The 21,996-nt window shown below is 41.5% G+C and overlaps 1 protein-coding gene across 1 annotated transcript in view; it reads left to right on the top strand.

Moving 5' to 3' along the window:
- The window catches only part of kcnh5a (potassium voltage-gated channel, subfamily H (eag-related), member 5a), a 213,085-nt gene that overhangs the window by 16,848 nt on the left and 174,241 nt on the right, over window positions 1-21,996 (top strand). The window contains exon 2 of the mRNA XM_060917674.1: window positions 4,878-5,001. Within this exon, the coding sequence (XP_060773657.1) occupies window positions 4,878-5,001 (124 nt within the window). The remainder of the gene's footprint in view (window positions 1-4,877; window positions 5,002-21,996) is intronic.

Raw genomic sequence — 21,996 nt, 5'->3', positions numbered from 1 at the left:
TGGGGCTGTCGCTGGGCAACACGGACTTTCAACTTCCTCCAAAGATTTTCTATGGGGTTGAGATCTGGAGACTGGCTAGGCCACTCCAGGACCTTGAAATGCTTCTTACAAAGCCACTCCTTCATTGCCCGGGCGGTGTGTTTGGGATCATTGTCATGCTGAAAGACCGAGCCACGTTTCATCTTCAATGCCCTTGCTGATGGAAGGAGGTTTTCACTCAAAATCTCACGATACATGGCCCCATTCATTCTTTCCTTTACACAGATCAATTGTCCTGGTCCCTTTGCAGAAAAACAGCCCCAAAGCATGATGTTTCCACCCCCATGCTTCACAGTATGTATGGTGTTCTTTGGATGCAACTCAGCATTCTTTCTCCTCCAAACACAAGTTGAGTTTTTACCAAAAAGTTCTATTTTGGTTTCATCTGACCATATGACATTTTCCCAGTCCTCTTCTGGATCATCCAAATGCTCTCTAGCAAACTTCAGACGGGCCTGGACATGTACTGGATTAAGCAGGGGGACATGTCTGGCACTGCAGGATTTGAGTCCCTGGCGGCGTAGTGTGTTACTGATGGTAGCCTTTGTTACTTTGGTCCCAGCTCTCTGCAGGTCATTTACTAGGTCCCCCTGTGTGGTTCTGGGATTTTTGCTCACCGTTCTTGTGATCATTTTGACCCCATGGGGTAAGATCTTGCATGGAGCCCCAGATCGAGGGAGATTATCAGTGGTCTTGTATGTCTTCCACTTTCTTCTTTTTTAGGGATATTTTTTTGGGCTTTTTTTCACCTTTATTGGATAGGACAGTGTAGAGACAGGACAGGAAATGAGTGGGAGAGAGAGACGGGGAGGGATCGGGAAATGACCTCGGGTCGGAATCGAACCCGGGTCCCCGGATTTATGGTATGGCGCCTTAGCCACCTGAGCCACGACGCCCCCATGTCTTCCATTTTCTAATAATTGCTCCCACAGTTGATTTCTTCACACCAAGCTGCTTACCTATTGCAAATTCAGTTTTCCCAGCCTGGTGCAGGTCTACAATTTTGTTTCTGGTGTCCTTTGACAGCTCTTTGGTCTTGGCCATAGTGGAGTTTGGAGTGTGACTGTTTGAGGTTGTGGACAGGTGTCTTTTATACTGATAACGAGTTCAAACAGGTGCCATTAATACAGGTAACGAGTGGAGGACAGAGGAGCCTCTTAAAGAAGTTGTTACAGGTCTGTGAGAGCCAGAAATCTTGCTTGTTTGTAGGTGACCAAATACTTATTTTACCGAGGAATTTACCAATTAATTCATTAAAAATCCTACAATGTGATTTCCTGGATTCTTTCCCCCCATTCTGTCTCTCACAGTTGAAGTGTACCTATGATGAAAATTACAGGCCTCTCTCATCTTTTTAAGTGGGAGAACTTGCACAATTGGTGGCTGATTAAATACTTTTTTGCCCCACTGTATATCATGAGTACTATCATTAAAAAGCTTATTTCTGCTTTCCAAAGAAATGTATCTCTTTAAGATCTGTTCAGTACTTTGGGAGTAACGGCAGGTTGAAGTTGGTACAACAGAGTACACTCTCTGCTCACATGACATCGGGAAACTGCCGGTGCTTTTTGAGTCATGGGAAAGTGCTCAGGCTCTCTCTCTCTCTCTCTCTCTTTCTCTCTCTCTTCTGATCGATTTCCAACTGGATTACTTGTGAATATCAATCAGATAACTTTTATAGGGATGTTCTCTCGCTCTCACTGTTTCTGATGAAGTATTCAGCAAAATTTTCCATCAGCTAGTTTTGTTGTTATGATTCACGGGAGATTTTGAAGTGAGTTTTCACAGTTTTGCCTACTTATTTTTTAAAATAAAACTGTAAATGTAAATAAACAACCATTTTAGAATATAACTGTAGTTGTTTTGATGAAAAATATTGAGATCTTAGTGGTCAGAATGAGATTTAAAAAAAAAAGTCAGAAATGCGAGTGTCAATTTCAATTCAATTAAATGGAATTGTTTATTGGATGTGGCTCACACGTTTTTTTTGAGGTTTGCCTTGAAAGCTGTGAATATTAATTGAAATAATAATTTATATTCTTTCATATAAACACTAGTAGGCCCTGCTTAGATATACAAAGGCCTACAGAGCACAAACGATATTAGAAATATTCTTTTTTTACTTTTTTATTTTGATAGAGAATGGTAGATGTGTGACATTCAATGCTTATTTATGCATATTTTATAACTGTATTTGTTAAGATCAGCTTTATATTGCACAAATAAGGTAATTTGGTGAAACTTTAAAGAAGAGAGCGTACCGATTTAACATTTTACCTAATTAGCATAATTAATACAAATTAAATACTAATTTACATAATTGGTTTTGACTAATTTTTAAACTTTGCATTCAGTATACAACCATCTGTGTGCCTGCCAATTTCCATGTAAATATTTTGAAAAATAGAAAAGTGAGGCCCATTTTGGACCATGTTATCCTAATATACATAATATTACAGTAGTTTTCTAAAAATTAAGCCATTTTTTCAATCTTTGATTTGTAATATCTCAAGAACGGATAAAATTATTTTAATTATGTAAAAAGTATGTTCTACATTCAATTCTGAATTCAGTGAGACCAGTTATAAGCAATTTAGACTGAATTTGAATTTTCACCTGATATGCCTACATAAAGGCAGCAATAGCCACTGTTAAATGGTACGGTTGGAGTGTTATTCTTGGACTTGACTCAGACTCAACTCGGCTCAATAGTGGACTCAACTTGGACTTGACTCAGATCAGTAGTAGACTCGACTCGGACTTGACTCGGATCAATAGTGAACTTGACTCGGACTCAACTCAATTTTCTTTAATGACTTGGACTTGACTCGGACTTGAACACTGGGGACTCAAGACTGGACTCGGACTCAAGGTTTAGTGACTTGACTACAACACTGATCACAGGGACACTAGGAAAGGGAAAGGGTGATAGCGCTTTCCTTCAAGTGTGTTATGCCGGCCTGTGAAGAAGTTTGAAAAGAGGAAGTTGGCTGGCTTCACATGTTTTGCAGGATGCGTGTGATAACCTTCATCCTCCCAGGTTGGTAGCTGTTGTATAATAGTCAAGACCTAACTTTTAGGTGGGAATTAAGGAGAAAAATAAGGGGGAAAACTTTGGTTTAGGCTTATGTGAGGTTTGGGGAGTCCTGAATCTGAACCTGGCTGTTATACACTGCGGGCCTGCATGCATCACTTCTAGATTGCAAAAGCCTTGTTATTTTTACTGTGCGCTTAGGATGTAATCTGGACTTTATCAAGTATTGGGCCATCACTAGTGTTGGGCTTCCCACCCTTCTTTCATGCTTCTTCTACAATGCACTTCTGTTCTGCTGTCCTGCCCTTTCCCCGTGCAGTGTTGGTTCATGTTTGGAAGTGACTCCATTAGCAAGGAGGGTCTGCTTGTTCAGATAGAGATGTATATCAGGGACTGAATCTATCTGCAAGATTTGGATCATCCAGGCCCTTTAGGAATGCTTGCTTCCTATTGGTCCATGATAACTTGATACTTGAGTCCTGCTTGTGGAGGTCTCTGTCATAAGGCCCCAGCATGCATCCATCGCTTTACTTTCCCCCTTACAGCCAGGCTTGCGCAGAAGTGGGAGGTGGAGAATGGACAGAATAGAATGTATTCAACCATGAAGAAAAGCAGCCACCACCACTAATGGCTGTCAAGAGCGCTGCTTTTTTCTTGCCACTTCTACCTCTCTCTCTATTTCTCATTGTTTACCTCTCTTATTCTGTCATTCTCATTCTCCCTCCACCTTTCCTTCCTGGCTGGGTGCAACTCAGCAGGTTGACTCTCTGCACTGAGGCTTATGACCAAGCTGAATTGAGAATATTTATACTCTTTGATGTGTCTGTTACAGAATGCGCACTGGTATTTTCTCTTCTGCCAAAATGTCCTTGTTGTTCATCTATTTTTAAGGCTGTGCTTTAGAAGGATTCGTTTTTGGGCTGAGCTCAGCTTTACTAGGAGTACTTCTACTCCATCAGTCCTCTTTTCCTTCCTATTGTATTATTTCAGTCACTATCGCAGATGCCTCTGGCTTCATTTGTTGTGATGGCAAAACTGCAATTACTGTATACGTTTGGCTATTTAGAGCATTAATTAGTTTGAAATGATTGACGTTATTTCAGTAAAGAGTTAGAATTAACCAACACTGTGAGGTGCTGAACATGGGATGGAATGTTTGCATGCATGTGTGTGTGTGTGTCTGTTTGCATACATGAGAGTGTGAACTGTTTTCCCTTGCACTGGTGCAACCATGAGCATAATCTTCTTCATCCCATAGCCAGCAAGGGCCATAGAGGCACCACTGATGACATTTTTTAACAGTCCATGATTGGTATATCTAGGGCATTTAGGTATATCTAGGGCATTTAAACTTGGCGGAGCCCATCCCTCTCCAAGCTTGATCAATGGCCAATTTAGAGTAGCCAGTTAACCTAACCTGCAAACTCCACACAGAAAGGCCTTTGTCGGCCACTGGGCTCGAACCCAGAACCTTCTTGCTGTGAGGCAACAGTGCTCACCACTACACCACCGTGCCACCATGAACATAATGGTATGGGCATATTTGGAATGGACGTAAGAGTTCCTAGGAAATAACCGAACAGATCAGATCTTAACGACTTAATTGCAGGAGCTCTTGTTAATATTTCTTTTATTGGATTGTAATATTCATATTCAAATGCCAGGTGCTTGCTGTGCACTCTTTTGTCATTTTTGCCTCCACATAATGCCTCTGAGAAGGTGTTCATTATCAAACAGTGCCAGTGGCACGACTATGGATCTCTATTGTACATTATTTAAGTTTAATTCCCTCTTTCTTTTGCAGAGACCAGTTTTCTCTTGGGTAATGCTCAGATCGTCGAGTGGCCTATAGTGTACAGTAATGACGGATTCTGCAAGCTTTCTGGCTACCACAGGGCTGAGGTCATGCAGAAGAGCAGTACTTGCAGGTGAGTGTAATCCATTATTACACTCCTAGAGGGTCACGAGGAGGACATGCCATTCAAATTTCAGGATGATAGCTCAGTGCTAACCCTGTCAAATACCCACTGAAAGCTCACTAGCTGATGGTGGTGTTTTTCCAAATAAAACTATCATCAAAAATGCACAATAAATCAATATAATTTCAGCTCGATTGAACATACAGGTGCTAGTTTAATGTTACTGTGCCTCCTATTCTTCACCCCTGCTGATCTCATCTCATCTCATTATCTCTAGCCGCTTTATCCTTCTACAGGGTCGCAGGCAAGCTGGAGCCTATCCCAGCTGACTATGGGCGAAAGGCGGGGTACACCCTGGACAAGTCGCCAGGTCATCACAGGGCTGACACATAGACACAGACAACCATTCACACTCACATTCACACCTACGGTCAATTTAGAGTCACCAGTTAACCTAACCTGCATGTCTTTGGACTGTGGGGGAAACCGGAGCACCCGGAGGAAACCCACGCGGACACGGGGAGAACATGCAAGCTCCACACAGAAAGGCCCTCGCCGGCCCCGGGGCTCGAACCCAGGACCTTCTTGCTGTGAGGCGACAGCGCTAACCACTACATCACCGTGCCGCCCCCCCTGCTGATGTCCTGAAAATTATTAAGTTTCAGACTCGCCTGAATATTTGGACAGCAGTTTTGTTCAAAACTATTCTAACTGTCCATTGTTATGTGTAGGGTCATTTTGAAAATAAATTCTATCTATCTATCTATCTATCTATCTATCTATCTATCTATCTATCTATCTATCTATCTATCTATCTATCTATCTATCTATCTATCTATCTATCTATCTTCCTTCCAAGTACTATTATTTCGTATGTATTAGAGTTCTCAACACTAATTTAATAAAAACTTCAAATCAGAGAAAGTATTTACTTTTGTGCTCACATTAGATTAGAGCTCACTGGGACTAAGTAATAATATTTTCAGAAATATACAGTACCAGTCAAAAGTTTGGACACACCTACTCATTCATAGGTTTTTCTATATTTTGACTATTTTCTAGATTGTAGAATAATACTGAAGACATCAAGACTATGAAAGTAACCTATGGAACATGTATGGAATTATGCGGTAAACAAAAAAAGTGTTAAAAAAATCAAAATATGTTTCAAGTCGTCAATTTATCGGTATAGTGATTTTACCAACAGACATTGTCACAAAGAAGCTTTACAGAAAAATAAAGATTATAAACATATGAACTAATAAATTTATCCTAGCCTGAGGTGATGGTGGTGAGGAAAAACTCCCTGAGATGACACGAGGAAGAAACCTTGAGAGGAACCAGATTCAAAAGGGAACCCATTCTCATCTGGGTAATAACAGATAGCATGATTATAAATAATTCACTTCTATAAGTGTGTCCTCTATGGTCAAAAAGTGCAATTGTGTAAACAGTAAATTCATTATAGTTTTAAAATGAAGTATATTTTGTTGAAGTTATCAACTGTTCATTGATGGAGACTTGAGTTCATGACAACTGCAGTCCTAAAGTTATCATGGCAGTTGAAGTCCTAAACCATCATAGCAAAACTGTAAGTGTCCAGAGCATCTTCCAAGTGTATCTTTCAACTGCCCATATGGGGCTGTCCTCCACAGGAGTGAAACGATGAGAACCTCAGCCAGAAGTAGGGCATCAGGATGGATCAGGCAGCTCTGAAGAGCATCACTGGTGTCTCAGGATTGACATGTAGCTTGACAGAGAGAGAGAGAGAGAGAGAGAGACAGACATAGGTTGTTAGGTATGTTCATTGTCACCTAATAATTAAGAATAGTATACATTGTGCGCTGAGTGCAACAGGGACTCTAGCAAGAATAACTATGACAGCATAACTAAAAGGGAGCGCCAGAAGATAACACAGACCTGAGGGTGTCCTGGGACATAAAGCGGCAAGCCACTACACCGTCAACAAACCATTTTAGTGACATGAAGTGTCTTTTAAAGGAGAACTGAAGTCATTTTTAAACTTGCTTTATTTCTTAATTAATGTGTTATTCAATTACGCTTTCGGTTTTAGTAACCTTATATCGTGACTCATATTAGCAACTATTTGCAATTAAATATTATACTTATCGGCCTATTTGGTTTTTAGCCATGTTGAATTTAGTTTGTTTGGTCCACGGCAGGCCTCGCTTATCCACGCGATCTTCACGAGACTTGTGCAAGACTTTGAAATGTGAAGTGTCAGCCAGGTGTCAGCGCCGCCATTTTGAAAACTGTTTTCCAAACAACTATTGCACAAAAACGAGTTTAAAACGATTACTGCCTACTTTTTTCAAACTTTCCTGATTGCTATCAAAACAAACAAAACTTCCAGTTTGATTACATCAGCATTTGAAAGAGGGCGTGCGCGTCTTTTGACAACATTGGCAGATGTTGGCCACTTTGATTTCTGCTGTATGTTTTACTTCTGTCCTACGATGTCTCACACAGGTCTCAACGAATCTCATTTATGGCCACTGCTTTGATATATGGACTGATATATTACATAGCATATTTCAAACACTCATAACTTGCTATAGCAGTGACAAAATAGCTGTCAGAAATGCATTCCTATATTTAATAAAATGAGAGAAATAGAATTTTGATAATAAAAAAATGCCTTCAGTTACCCTTTAATTAATAAAAGTAAAGAAACATCATTGAATTAGAAGGTGTGTCCAAACTTTTGACTGGTACTTGACTGGTAATATTGGTATATACCAATATTATTGACACCCCTGTCAAATATATAAAATAAATGAAAACAAATGGTGATTCTAAAAAAAAAAAAAAATTCAAATTAATTTGCTCTCAGTCCGTAGGATCTCCATTGTTGCTTTTAACCATGTCCTTTTTTTCTGGGGTATAAATTGGGGGTTGCACACATTTGTCATTCATTACTACAAATGAAACAGATCAGTTTCAACACAAAGGTTGTTGACCTGCACAAATTAGATAATTAATATTAAAAAATACATAATCTCTTTAGAAAATAACATTAAGCATAGTTTAGTTAGGGTCCTAACAAAAAATTTCCCATGTCTGAAACAGTGTCAAAAGGAAGATGCAGCACTTGAATGTCGTGGTTAAGAGCAACATCAGCATGTTAAAAGGGGACTGCATACAAGAAATAGCACCTTAAAAAAAAAGCTCCTGCTGAATACCAGGATATTTCAGCCCAAACGGTTCAGGCTATAGATTGAGCTTTCAACATGCTGATGAACCAAACAGGCTTCTAAATCAACACAGAAATAGTTAAAGAAAGCAACAACATCAGTGTATTGCAATGATCTCAGTCTCAGATCTGAATGCTTTTGAAAATCTATGGCCTGAAGTGAATGGGGAAGTCCAAATGCACAAACCTAAGTATACAAAGGAGTTTAAAATATTCTGCATGGAGGAGTGTGGACTAAGGCCCTGTCCACATGGCAACGGATTCAGGTGAATCTGATAAAATTATCGTTTCGGCCTGGCATCCACACAGCACCGGCGTTTTGGGTGCCCCAAAACGAAATCTTTTGAGAACGGGTTCCAGAGTGGAAAAATCTGGCAATGGCGCCGTTGCGAAGTCGTCTGGATGAGTAGAAGGGATTTGTTTACGATGACATCACAACCACATGACTGTCAGTGCTTCATGCCAGGTAGAAGTGTAACGAACTCGATGCGAGTTGTCAACAAATCCTATAACTTGGTTCATGAAACGCGCTTACAAAATATTTTCACTGTGAATATTTATTGTGTAATGGTGCAAAGTGAGAGAGAGAGAGAGAGAGAGAGAGAGAGAGAGAGAGAATAGCCCTTAGGGCAGAGTCTTTAGTCCAAACACTGCAGAAGCAGTACCAAACCGCACATCGCCCGTGCACTTTCCAAAAACAAAAACAATCCCGCCAGCAAAAATAGGAAAAAAAAAGGAGCGATCTCACCTCTTCAGATGTTGGTTTAAGTCCGACAATACATTCCTCAAAAAGGGCGTAGAAGAACAAAGTAATCCATCAATGTGTAGCATTCAATTTATTCCGGACCATTAAAGAATTCTGGAGGATATCAGAATGTTGGCGTACCGGCTTCCATCTACCCCCATTCATTCCTCTTTCTGCGTCTTTCGTTTTACGCTACTGATTAATAATCAAAACTTTATGTGGCTGATGCTACAGAAGAAGGGGTTTATGTGCGTGCGTCTACTTCTTCTATTGTTTTGGTGTCTCTGATGGGACCGTCTTACAGCGCACGTAGAGGTGTGGCATGTGTATTGCATCGTTTTCAGCAAGCGTTGCGTTGCCATATGTACCTGATATTTTACTGATCCGTTGCCCATGTGAACGCAATATTTAAAAAAAAAAAATCTCGTTGCCGTTGTCATGTGGATGTAGCCTAAGATCTCTCTACAAGAGTCTCCAACCTTGTTAGACATTACAAGAAGAGACTATAGTTTTCTCCAGGCTAACTGGCACACATTATATACTATAAGGGTAATTTTAAACAAATGTTTTGCAGGAAAAAAAAAGGGAACATAAATTTACGTCCCTCAAACATACAATTTTAAAAATCAAAAGTGGCCCTTGGAAAACAAACAAACAAAGAAACAACAACAACAAAAAACCCTTATTGCATGCGTTATTTTTCTACAGATTCATTTTGCTCGTTTTAATGAAGGGTGCCAATAATTCTGGAGGTCACGCTGTGCATTTAACAGTTGCCTTTGTGGAAGGAAACTGTTTTATCATTTTCATTTCTCTATAAAGCAGTGTGGAAATATATCATCACTGTGCCATAGTATGATTTACATTTTTATCTAATTATAGCAGCAGAGCTCAGCTCAATCTGCCGTTCACATAAAGCAAAGTTACCGAAGCACCACTCTCCTCCACTATGTCTAAATTTCACCCTGATACATTGTGCCTATAAATGTTTCCAATTTCTGCCAAGTTGACTATGAATGTTATGTTTAAGATTTGCAGACGGAACGGAAGGGTTTAAAATAGCAATTCAGTTCAGCACTTTTTCTCCACATGGAATGGAGTCTGATCGACTGAGGCTGCACATACTATGTATGCCTTAGAGTAGCACAAACATTTTAGTGTTTATTTAACTAGAACAAAATGACCTGATTGTATCCCCTTAATTAAAAAGAAGAGCGCACTCTTCTGTTGCAGTGGCACTGCTGGTGTGTGTGTGTGTGTGTGTGTGTATATACACACACAATGGTGCTTGAAAGTTTGTGAACCCTTTAGAATTTTCTATATTTCTGCATAAATATGACCTAAAACATCATCAGATTTTCACACAAGTCCTAAAAGTAGATAAAGAGAACCTAGTTAAACACCCGGAGGAAACCCACGCGGAGAAAATGCAAACTCCACACAGAAAGGCCCTCGCCGGCCGCTGGACTCAAACCCAGGACCTTCTTGCTGTGAGGTGACAGTGGTAACCACTACACCACTGTGCCACCCCAGATATGTAATATTGGATCATTTCCCTCAATAAATAAATGACCAAGTATAATATTTTTGTCTCATTTGTTTAACTGGGTTCTCTTTATCTACTTTTAGGACTTGTGTGAAAATCTGATGATGTTTTAGGTCATATTTATGCAGAAATATAGAAAATTCTAAAGGGTTCACAAACTTTCAAGCACCACTGTATGTGTGATATATTATTCTATCCACATTCACTGGATATGAGCAATTGTGCGCTCTGATTAGCTACTCTACTACTAGGATATCAGCTCATATACTGTGAGTAGAGAAAAACAAAATGGCAGAGCACATCATATCAGATATATCACTTTGTTCTCAAATATTTAAAAGAAACAGAAATAGCTAAGGGGCGGCGCGGTGGTGTAGTGGTTAGCGCTGTCGCCTCACAGCAAGAAGGTCCGGGTTCGAGCCCCGTGGCCGGCGAGGGCCTTTCTGTGCGGAGTTTGCATGTTCTCCCCGTGTCCGCGTGGGTTTCCTCTGGGTGCTCCGGTTTCCCCCACAGTCCAAAGACATGCAGGTTAGGTTAACTGGTGACTCTAAATTGACCGTAGGTGTGAATGTGAGTGTGAATGGTTGTCTGTGTCTATGTGTCGGCCCTGTGATGACCTGGCAACTTGTCCAGGGTGTACCCCACCTTTCGCCCGTAGTCAGCTGGGATAGGCTCCAGCTTTCCTGCGACCCTGTAGAACAGGATAAAGCGGCTAGAGATAATGAGATGAGATGAGTATTTGATGGTAAAAACGAATCTTTTTTTATTTTTCAATAATTATTATTATTATAGTATTTTTTACAAATTGCTGCTGTCATTTCACTGGGTTGTTTGCATTCTGAGTGGAAATGATTTTGTCGGACATTTTGTATAAAGTTTTTATTTATCGAATTTGCAAAAAAATAAAACTAAAAATGCTCTGTTTCTCAAAATCCAGTGAATGTGGATAGAATAAAAGTTATTCCACTCAATCTCATCGTACATGGCTTATAGCCAACTCAGCACTACACACCTCATCAGCTATCAGCTCATATGCGACCCAATTTCGTGGAATAACTGTTAAATATACTGTACACTCACTGGCCACTTTAATAGAAACTTGTTCTTGATTCTAAGATTCCTGTTCTTGGCTGGTAGGAGTGAAACTCAATGTGATCTGCTGTTGCATTGTTGAGATGCTTTTCTGCTTAACACAGTTGTAAAAAGTGATGATATGAGTTGCTATATCCTTCCTGGCAGCTCAAACCAATGTGGCCATTTTCCTCGGACCTCTCTTATCAACAAGACTTTTCCACCCACAGACCTGTCGCTCACTCTGTTTTTTTGTTTTTCGCACTATTCTGTGTAAACTCTAGAGACTGTTGTGTGTAAAAACCCCAGGAGATCAGCAGTTTCTGAAAAATTCAAACCAGTCCATCTGACACCAACACCCATGCCACAGTGAAAGTCACACTTTGAGATCACAATTTTTCCCATTCTGATGTTTGAAATGAACTTTAACTGAAGCTCTTGATTTGTATCTGTATGATTTTTTTTTTTTAAAGATTTTTTTTTTGGGCTTTTTCACCTTTATTGGATAGGACAGTGTAGAGACAGGACAGGAAATGATTGGGAGAGAGAGACGGGGAGGGATCGGGAAATGACCTCGGGTCGGAATCAAACCCAGGTCCCCGGATTTATGGTACAGCGCCTTAGCCACCTGAGCCACGACGCCCCGATCTGTATGATTTTATGCATTGCGCTGCTGTCAAGGGATCCAGATAACTGTATAAAACAGCAGGTGTATGAGTGCACCTAATAAAGTGGCCAGTAAGTGTATATATAAAACCTCTCCGATTATAAAATGGAGAGAATCTGCAGTATCATTAAGCTGAAATCAGGGTTTGATATTGAGAGGACAGAAAGGAGTTGTTAACGGTCCATTGCATGTTCCACTGTGTTTAAATTAAAAGTGACCAATTTCATTGTGCACCGACTTGCTGATTCTCCAGGTCAGCAGTGATTAGTTGAGCCATAATTATCTGTTTTCTGTGCAGTGCCAAATGGGGAAATGCCACACTCTTGCCCTCTATCTCAGTAAGTGGTGGTTCTAAATTCACTGCAGTCCAGCAATGTTTAGAACCACACTTGTGCTATTTTATTACACCTGGCCACTTACATGCTAAACTCCCCAGTCTTCTCTTTAGTGCCTACTGGAGTGTCTTATTATTCCCCAACAAGACCAGTAGGCTGCCAGTCACCTGGGTGGAAACACCCACTGAAATAGATAGCCTTCCCAAGCAACTTAGGGTGCAGAGGGGGGTTTCAGAAATGGAGCTGGCATGAGACTTGTCAGCTAAAGCAATAAAACTAATTTGGATTTGATACTGTATCCTATGAAAGCACCCACCAGTAACAACTCACTGAAGTCATTACGCCTGTGATTCCACTCTTAAAGAGGGCAAAGTAATGAGTGGAGTATGAAAACAAGCACAAACTTTTAAAGCGAGAAGAACTTAAGAGGATCTGCCTTGTGCTAAAGAGTGCTGTAAATCGTGTAAAATTCTGTAACCACTTATCTACCCAACCATAATCAGGCTAACGGAGAGAGAATAAAAGGAGGAGAACACGATAACTGTGTCTCCCTTTGTAGTGAGTCATAGCCACCTGTCTGCAGTCTCCGACTGGGTCCTAAATCTCTCTCTCTCTCTCTCTCTGTCCAGTTGCCATGGGGACAGCAACTTTCTGATTTCCTCCTTATAAAACCACTTGGAGAACTTTGTGACAGATCTGAAAGATGGCTAGTGAGATGTGAGAGGTCTATGATGGAGCATCTTTGTTTCTGATGCATCCTTTCCATTTGAACCTCATTAGTAAAAAAGCTTAAGTCGAATACCATTAAGGCTTGACTAAGGGAATCTACAGGCCTAAAGGGGATCTCCATACCAGATCCAAAAAGGGTTCCAAATAAAACCATTTTAGGAAGCTAAGAACCTTTAACTATCCAAAGAAGCCTTCTGAAACCATTTTTCAAGAGATAATCTTGAATAAAGTTATACTATGTTGATGTTGTTATTTTGTATATAATATGTTATTCTGGGCGGCACGGTGGTGTAGTGGTTAGCGCTGTCGCCTCACAGCAAGAAGGTCCTGGGTTCGAGCCCCGGGGCCGGCGAGGGCCTTTCTGTGTGGAGTTTGCATGTTCTCCCCGTGTCCGCGTGGGTTTCCTCCGGGTGCTCCGGTTTCCCCCACAGTCCAAAGACATGCAGGTTAGGTTAACTGGTGACTCTAAATTGACCGTAGGTGTGAGTGTGAATGGTTGTCTGTGTCTATGTGTCAGCCCTGTGATGACCTGGCGACTTGTCCAGGGTGTACCCCGCCTTTCGCCCGTAGTCAGCTGGGATAGGCTCCAGCTTGCCTGCGACCCTGTAGAAGGATAAAGCAGCTAGAGATAATGAGATGAGAATGAGATGAGATGTTATTCTATCCACATTCACTGGATATGAGCAATCGCGCGCTCTGATTGGCTACTCTAGTACTAGGCTATCAACTCATATACCGTGAGTAGAGAAAAACAAAATAGTGGAGCGTGTTGCTGAACCAACCTGTTGCTGAAATAAAAACTCGACTCGAAAACAAAACCCGAAAAATAAAAAAAAGCAACAAAATAATAAAAGTATTTGATGGGAAGAACGTCCATCCATTATCCATAACCACTTATCCTGTACAGGGTCACAGGCAAGCTGGAGCCTATCCCAGCCGACTATAGGTGAGAGGCGGGGTACACCCTGGACAAGTTGCCACTCATCGCACTGCTAAGACATAGAGACAAACAACCATTCACACCTATGGTCAATATAGAGCCACCAATTCGCCTAACCTGCATGTCTTTGGACTGTGGGGGAAACAAGAGCACCCGGAGGAAACCCACACAGACACGGGGGAGAATATGCAAACTCCACACAGAAAGGCCCTCATCGGGCACTGGGCTCGAACCCAGGACCTTCTTGCTGTGAGGCAACAGTGCTAACCACTATCCCACCGTGCCACCCTCATGGGAAGAACGTATCTTTTTTTATTTTTCAAGGATTATCATTATAGCATTTTTCACAAATTGCTGCTGTCATTTCGCCAGTTTGTTTACATTCTCAGCGGAAATGATTTTGTTGGACGTTTTGTATAAAGTTTTTATTTATCGAATTCTCAAAAAAAAAAAAAATGTTCTGTTTCTCAAAATCCAGTGAATGTGGATAGAATAAAACAGTTATTCCACTCAATCTCGTCGTACATGGGTTATAGCCAACTCTGCGCTACGCATCTCGTTGGCTATCAGCTCATGAACGACTCGATTTCATGGAATAACTGTTACATGTAATAACAAAAGATTGTACACATTTGTAAATATATAGTGCATGTATTGTACTTTACACATATCTATATACAGTACATAATATTATGTATGTATGTACTGTATAAATATTTACAGTGGTGCTTGAAAGTTTGTGAACCCTTTAGAATTTTCTATATTTCTGCATAAATATGACCTAAAACATCATCAGATTTTCACACAGGTCCTAAAAGTAGATAAAGAGAACCCAGTTAAACAAATGAGACAAAAAATATTATACTTGGTCATTTATTTATTGAGGAAAATGATCCAATATTACATATCTACGAGTGGCAAAAGTATGTGAACCTTTGCTTTCAGTATCTGGTGTGACCCCCTTGTGCAGCAATAACTGCAACTAAACATTTCCAGTAACTGTTGATCAGTCCTGCACACTGGCTTGGAGGAATATTAGCCCATTCCTCTGTACAGAACAGCTTCAACTCTGGGATGTTGGTGGGTTTCTTCACATGAACTGCTCGCTTCAGGTCCTTCCACAACATTTCGATTGGATTAAGGTCAGGACTTTGACTTGGCCATTCCAAAACATTAACATTATTCTTCTTTAACCATTCTTTGGTAGAACGAGTTGTGTGCTTAGGGTTGTTGTCTTGCTGCATGACCCACCTTCTCTTGAGATTCAGGCTACATCCACACGACAACGGCAACGAGATGTTATTTAAAAATATATCGCGTCCAAATGGGCAACGATCAGTAAAATATCAGGTCCATATGGCAACGCAATGCTTGCTGAAAACGATGCAATACACATGCCACACCTCTAGGGGCGCTGTAAGATGGTCCCTTCGGAGACACCAGAACAATAGAAGAAGTAAGGACGCATGCGCATAAACTATTATGCGCGAGACTTCATATTAGCCACAAAGTCAGGAAAATCTGTTTGTAAAATTACATTATAATGACCAAATACAATGAAAAGTATTTTTCCAGTCTCACCTGTGAAAGGTAATCCCATGTGATCTCGTTTGGATGGCAAACCTGTTGGTACAGTTAAATGCAGCTAATCTTTATTCTCCGCTTTGACCTATCCAATATGGCGGCGAGGATGACGTATGATTCTACGCGGAAGGCGGCGTCTTTAATGGTCCGGAATAAATTGAATGCTACACATTGATGGATTAATTTGTTGTTTCTCACCTGTGAAAGGTAATCCCATGTGATCTCATTTGGACGGTAAACCTGTTGGTACAGTTAAACGCAGCACATGAATCTTTATTCTCCACTTTGACCTATCCAATATGGCGGCGAGGATGACGTATGATTCTACGCGGAAGGCGGCGTCTTTAATGGTCCAGAATAAATTGAATGCTACACGTTGATGGATTAATTTGCTCTTCTACGCCCTTTTTGAGGAATGTATTGTAGGACTTAAACCAACATCTGAAGAGGTGAGATCGCTCCTTTTTTTTCCCTATTTTTGCTGGCGGGATTGACTCTGCCCTAAGGGCAGAGTCTCTCTCTCTCTCTCACTTTGCACCATTATACAATAAATATTCACAGTGAAAATATTTTGTAAGCGCGTTTCATGAACCAAGTTATAGGATTTGTTGACAACTCGCATCGAGTTCGTTACACTTCTACCCGGCGTGAAGCACTCACAGTCATGTGGTTGTGATGTCATCGTAAACAAATCCGTTCTACTCATCCAGACGACTTCACAACGGCAACGTTGCCAGATCTTTCCACTCTGGAACCCGTTCTCAAAAAGATTGCGTTTTGGGCACCCAAAACGCCGGTGCCGTGTGGACGCCAGGCCTAAACGATAAGCAATTGTATCGGAGTCACCTGAATCCGCTGCCGTGTGGACAGGGCCTCAGTTCATGGACAGATGTCCTGACATTTTCCTTTAGAATTCACTGGTATAATTCAGAATTCATTGTTCCATCAATGATGGCAAGCTGTCCTGGCCCAGATGCAGCAAAACAGGCCCAAACCATGATACTAACACCACCATGTTAGTTTGTTAGTTTAGTTAGTTAAAACTTAATTTATCGAGAGTGGCATAAAATATCACATGATAATATACATATGGCCCCCAGTTTTACCTAATCATGTTTCACAGATGGGATAAGGTTCTTATGCTGGAATGCAGTGTTTTCCTTTCTCCAAACATAATGCTTCACATTTAAACCAAAAAGTTCTATTTTGGTCTCATCTGTGCAGAAAACATTTTTCCAATACCCTTCTGGTTTGTCCACGTGATTTTTAGCAAACTGCAGACGAGCAGCAATGTTCTTTATAGAGAGCAGTGGCTTTCTCCTTGCAACCCTCCCACGCACACCATTGTTGTTCAGTGTTCTCCTGATGGTGGACTCATGAACATTAACATTAGCCAATGTGAGGGAGGCCTTCAGTTGCTTAGAAGTTACCCTGGGGTCCATAGTGACCTCTCCGACTATTACACGCCTTGCTCTTGGAGTGATCTTTGCTGGTTGACCACTTTTGGGGAGGGTAACAATGGTCCTGAATTTCCTCCATTTGTACACAATCTGTCTGACTGTGGATTGGTGGAGTCCAAACTCTTTAGAGATGGTTTTGTAACCTTTTCCAGCCTGGTGAGCATCAACAACGCTTTTTCTGAGGTCCCCAGAAATCTCCTTTGTTCGTGCCATGATACACTTCCACAAACATGTGTTGTGAAGATCAGACTTTGATAGATCCCTGTTCTTTAAATAAAACAGGGTGCCCACTCACACCTGATCGTCATCCCATTGATTGAAAACACCTGACTCTAATTTCACCTTCAAATTAACACCTGACTCTAATTTCACCTTCAAATTAACTGCTAAACCTAGAGGTTCACATACTTTTGCCACTCACAGATATGTAATACTGGATCATTTTGCTCAATAAATAAATGACAAGTATAATATTTTTGTCTCATTTGTTTAACTGGGTTCTCTTTATCTACTTTTAGGACTTGTGTGAAAATCTGATGATGTTTTAGGTCATATTTATGCAGAAATATAGAAAATTCTAAAGGGTTTACAAACTTTCAAGCACCACTGTAGCTCATAAATGATATGCACACTTATCACAAGTACAGATGTAATTGTGCTGAATGTGGTCTGTTTCTAACCAAAAGCTGAGGTTTAATTCCTCGTACAGTATATGTAAATGTATTTAGAAAATAAATGTGATTGTAATGAGAAGAGGAATACAACACATCTGGATGTACTGTTGTGAAAAAAAGAAGTTAATTTGATATCATTGACTATTTTCTTGTAATAGCATATCCTGTTTGATTATATATTAACTCCTACCACAGCAGTTTGAGCAGTTTTACCTTTGGCTGTTACACTGTGGAGTCACATACACACTGGGTTCTCCTTCCATAAATTTTAAATAAACCTTCTCCTTACACAAAGCTTGAGCATATGTTTTTTCCCCCCTATTCATTTTAATCAAATATTAACAAAATTGAAAAAACATCTTTGAATCAGCTTTTAGCATAGAAATGATGTGATTTGGCACTACGCTGCTGTTATAGAAAATTATACCACAGCACTGTTCGATTCTCAAATCTGACTGATGAAAAGATTATTATTATTTTTTTTTTTTATAAAAGCAGCGCTGAAGGTAGTTCCAGCTGTAATTCAAATGACAGGTTTATATTAATGCATGTTGGGCAGCATGGTGGTATAGTGGTTAGCACTGTCGCCTCACAGCAAGAAGGTCCTGGGTTTGAGCCCAGCGGCCAGCGAGGGCCTTTCTGTGTGGAGTTTGCATGTTCTCCCCGTGTCTGCGTGGGTTTCCTCCGGGGGTTTCCTCCAAAGACATGCAGGTTAGTTTAATTGGTGGCTCTAAATTGACTGTGGGTGTGAATGGTTGTTTGTCTCTGTGTCAGCCCTGAGATAACCTGGTGACTTGTCCAGGGTGTACCCCGCCTCTCGCCCATAGTCAGCTGGGATCAGCTCCAGCTTGCCTGCGACCCTGTAGAACAGGATAATAGGCTACAGATAATGGATGGATGGATTAATGCATGTTATCATTACTATAGTGGTAACTTATACAGGGACCTAATGTTATGGCAGATGCTTCACATAACTGGACTGAACAAAAATAAAGTATGTAGTTGTTGATATGATGTGAGCGGAGGTTTATTTAGTATTTTTAGAAGGACTCTTCAGTGTCAGTGCTTTGTAACAGTGAGAGGTAAAGCTGCAACTTTAAGTTTTCAGACATAGAGAAGTCATTCAGATGGATGGCTTGTTCTGGGTTCTTAGTAACTTGACAGGCTGGATTTTTTTCCCTTATAAACTTAAAAATAAGAGGCTGGTGAGGGAACAACTGTTTATAGGTGCTATGATGTAAGTGCTAAAAAGGACTAACTTGTTTCTTGTATGTTAAATTATAAACATACTATGATATGCCATTTTTGAATAACTACCATAAATAATTGGTTATTTTTATTTGCATTGGAAAATTGCTGTGGTACAAGAAAAATAAAACACTGTAGGATGTGCTGTTATTGGAAAATAATCAACTTCAGGGTGGTAACGGTCCACACACCCAACATCACACCACCCTGTTGTTGATTAGTTTTCCTTTAACAGCACATGTTACAGAGTTTGAGTCCTTGTAATCTACACAGAATCAAGAATTGCACATTGCTGTGGTATAAAACACATTAAAGAACCAATGTAAATCACTATCTATAGATGGCGCCGCGGATGGTTGCCTCGGTACTTCGCTTTCTTGTATTTTCTCTGTTTTTGTGTATTTGTTGTGTTTTTTGTGCTCCTTCGCTGGTCACATACTCCAGAGAAGAACTTATAAACATTGGAATAACCACCAGTAAAGTTTTTTCATCGGCTTTCATTGATCTGCAAAAGTTTTCCAGAGCTACTTGTTGGAGAAGCAGCAGCTCTCTATGGATTACGCCGAGGACGCCGGAGTCACCGGGGGAAGCGAGCCAGCGCACTCGTCAGGCTGAGGCAGTGGGGGTTTCGCACTGCGCTCCTGTCTAGTCACCTGGCTAACGTCCGCTCTCTGGCCCATAAGATGGACGAACTGCTGCTCCTCAACACAATTAACACGGATTTTAACAGATCTGCTGCCTTGTGCTTCACCGAAACCTGGCTCGGTGAGCACATCCCGGACACTTCTTTCCACCTACCTGGATTTCTCCTGCACTGAGCGGACCACGAAACGGAGCTCACAGGGAAAATGAGGGGAGGCGGAATCTGCTTTTACATTAACGAAGGTTGGTGTACTGATGTCACAGTTCTAAACAAATCATGCAGTCCTCATCTGGAGATATTCATAAACTGCAAACCATTTTATGCTCCACGAGAGTTTTCCTCATTTATTCTGGTTGGAGTCTACATCCCCCCTCAGGCGTGTTAATGAGGCGTTACAACACCTGGCTGAGCAGATAAACAACATGGAGAAAAAACACCCGGACTCTTTGCTCATTGTTTTGGGGGACTTTAACAGAGCAAACCTCAGCCACAAACTGCCAAAATATAAACAGCACATTAAGTGTCCGACCAGGGACACTAACACTCTGGACCATTGTTACACTGTTTTAAAGGACTCATACCACTCTGTCCCCTGTGCAGCCTTGGGACTATCTGATCACTGTATGGTTCATCTTATCCCGACCTACAGGCAGAAGCTGAAAGCTGCTAAGCCTGTAGTTAAGATGGTGAGGAGATGGTCCGATGAGGCCAAAGTGGAACTACAAGCCTGCTTTGACTGCACTGATTGGAGTGTTTTTGAGGCTGCAGCCTCAGACCTGCATGAACTGACTGATACTGTGACATCTTACATCAGTTTTTGTGAGGATGTGTGTGCCTACCAAAACCTTCCGCATATACAACAACAATAAACCCTGGTTCACTGCAAAACTCAGGCAACTTCGTCAGAACAACGGAGAGGCCTACAAAAGTGGAGACAGAGTTCTGTATAATCAGACCAGAAAAACACTGACAATGGAGGTGAAAGCAGCTAAGAGGAGCTATGCTGATAAGATTAAAAACAGCCTTTCAGCAAACGATCCGACGTCAGTGTGGAGAAGCCTGCAGAACATTACTGACTATAGGAGACCATCCTCCAACACTGCAGTGAACCATCAACTGGCTGACGAGCTGAATGTGTTTTACTGCAGATTCGACACATTCACACCTCTCCCCCTTCAGTCATTAAAGACCCATTTATACCCCCTGCCATTCTGCCACCCCCCGCCTCTGACCCCCCACCAGCACTCAAGATCTGTGAAGAGGATGTCTGTCAGCTTTTCCGCAGACAGAAGATCAAGAAGGCACCTGGCCCAGATGGTGTGTCACCCTCTTGTCTGCAGGTCTGTGCTGACCAGCTGGCTCCCATCTTCACCCAGATCTTTAATAGATCCCTGGAGCTGTGTGAAGTCCCCTCATGCTTCAAACGCTCCACAATAATCCTGGTTCCTAAGAAAACCAATATCACAGGACTGAATGACTACAGGCCTGTTGCCCTCACATCTGTAGTCATGAAGTCCTTCGAGAGACTGGTGTTGTCATACCTGAAGGACATCACAGACCCCCTGCTGGACCCCCTGCAGTTTGCCTACTGGGCAAACAGGTCAGTGGATGATGCTATAAATATGGGTCTACACTACATCCTGCAACACCTTGACACTGGCGGGACGTACGCCAGGATCCTGTTCGTGGACTTCAGTTCGGCATTCAACACCATTGTTCCAGACATCCTCCACACCAAGCTCACCCAGCTCACTGTGCCCTCTTCCACCTCTCAGTGGATTACAAACTTCCTGACTGACAGGAAGCAGCAGGTGAGGATGGGGAGCATCATATCCAGCACTCGGACTATCAGCACTGGCAGCCCCCAAGGGTATGTGCTCTCCCCACTGCTCTTCTCCCTTTATAGATAGTTTTCACATGACGTCACAGAGTCGGGGATTCCCTAGTGGCGGCCATCTTGCGGGTCAAGCTTACCGTACGGGTGACTGAGCACACATTGTAATGCGCGAGTGCAAAGTCTTCAATAGAACCCAAGCAGGCTATTTAAAGCTAGCAATGGTGCACACCTGTTGTATTCACGGCTGTTGTAATAGGTCAGATGATGACGTCAAACGGAGCTTTTATGGAATTCCCACTGTACGGGAGCAC

The sequence above is a fragment of the Neoarius graeffei genome, chromosome 3, assembly GCF_027579695.1.
Source record: "Neoarius graeffei isolate fNeoGra1 chromosome 3, fNeoGra1.pri, whole genome shotgun sequence".
Classification (NCBI taxonomy): domain Eukaryota; kingdom Metazoa; phylum Chordata; class Actinopteri; order Siluriformes; family Ariidae; genus Neoarius; species Neoarius graeffei.
Note: the sequence above shows the minus strand (reverse complement) of the source record. Positions and strands in the feature narration are given on the sequence as shown.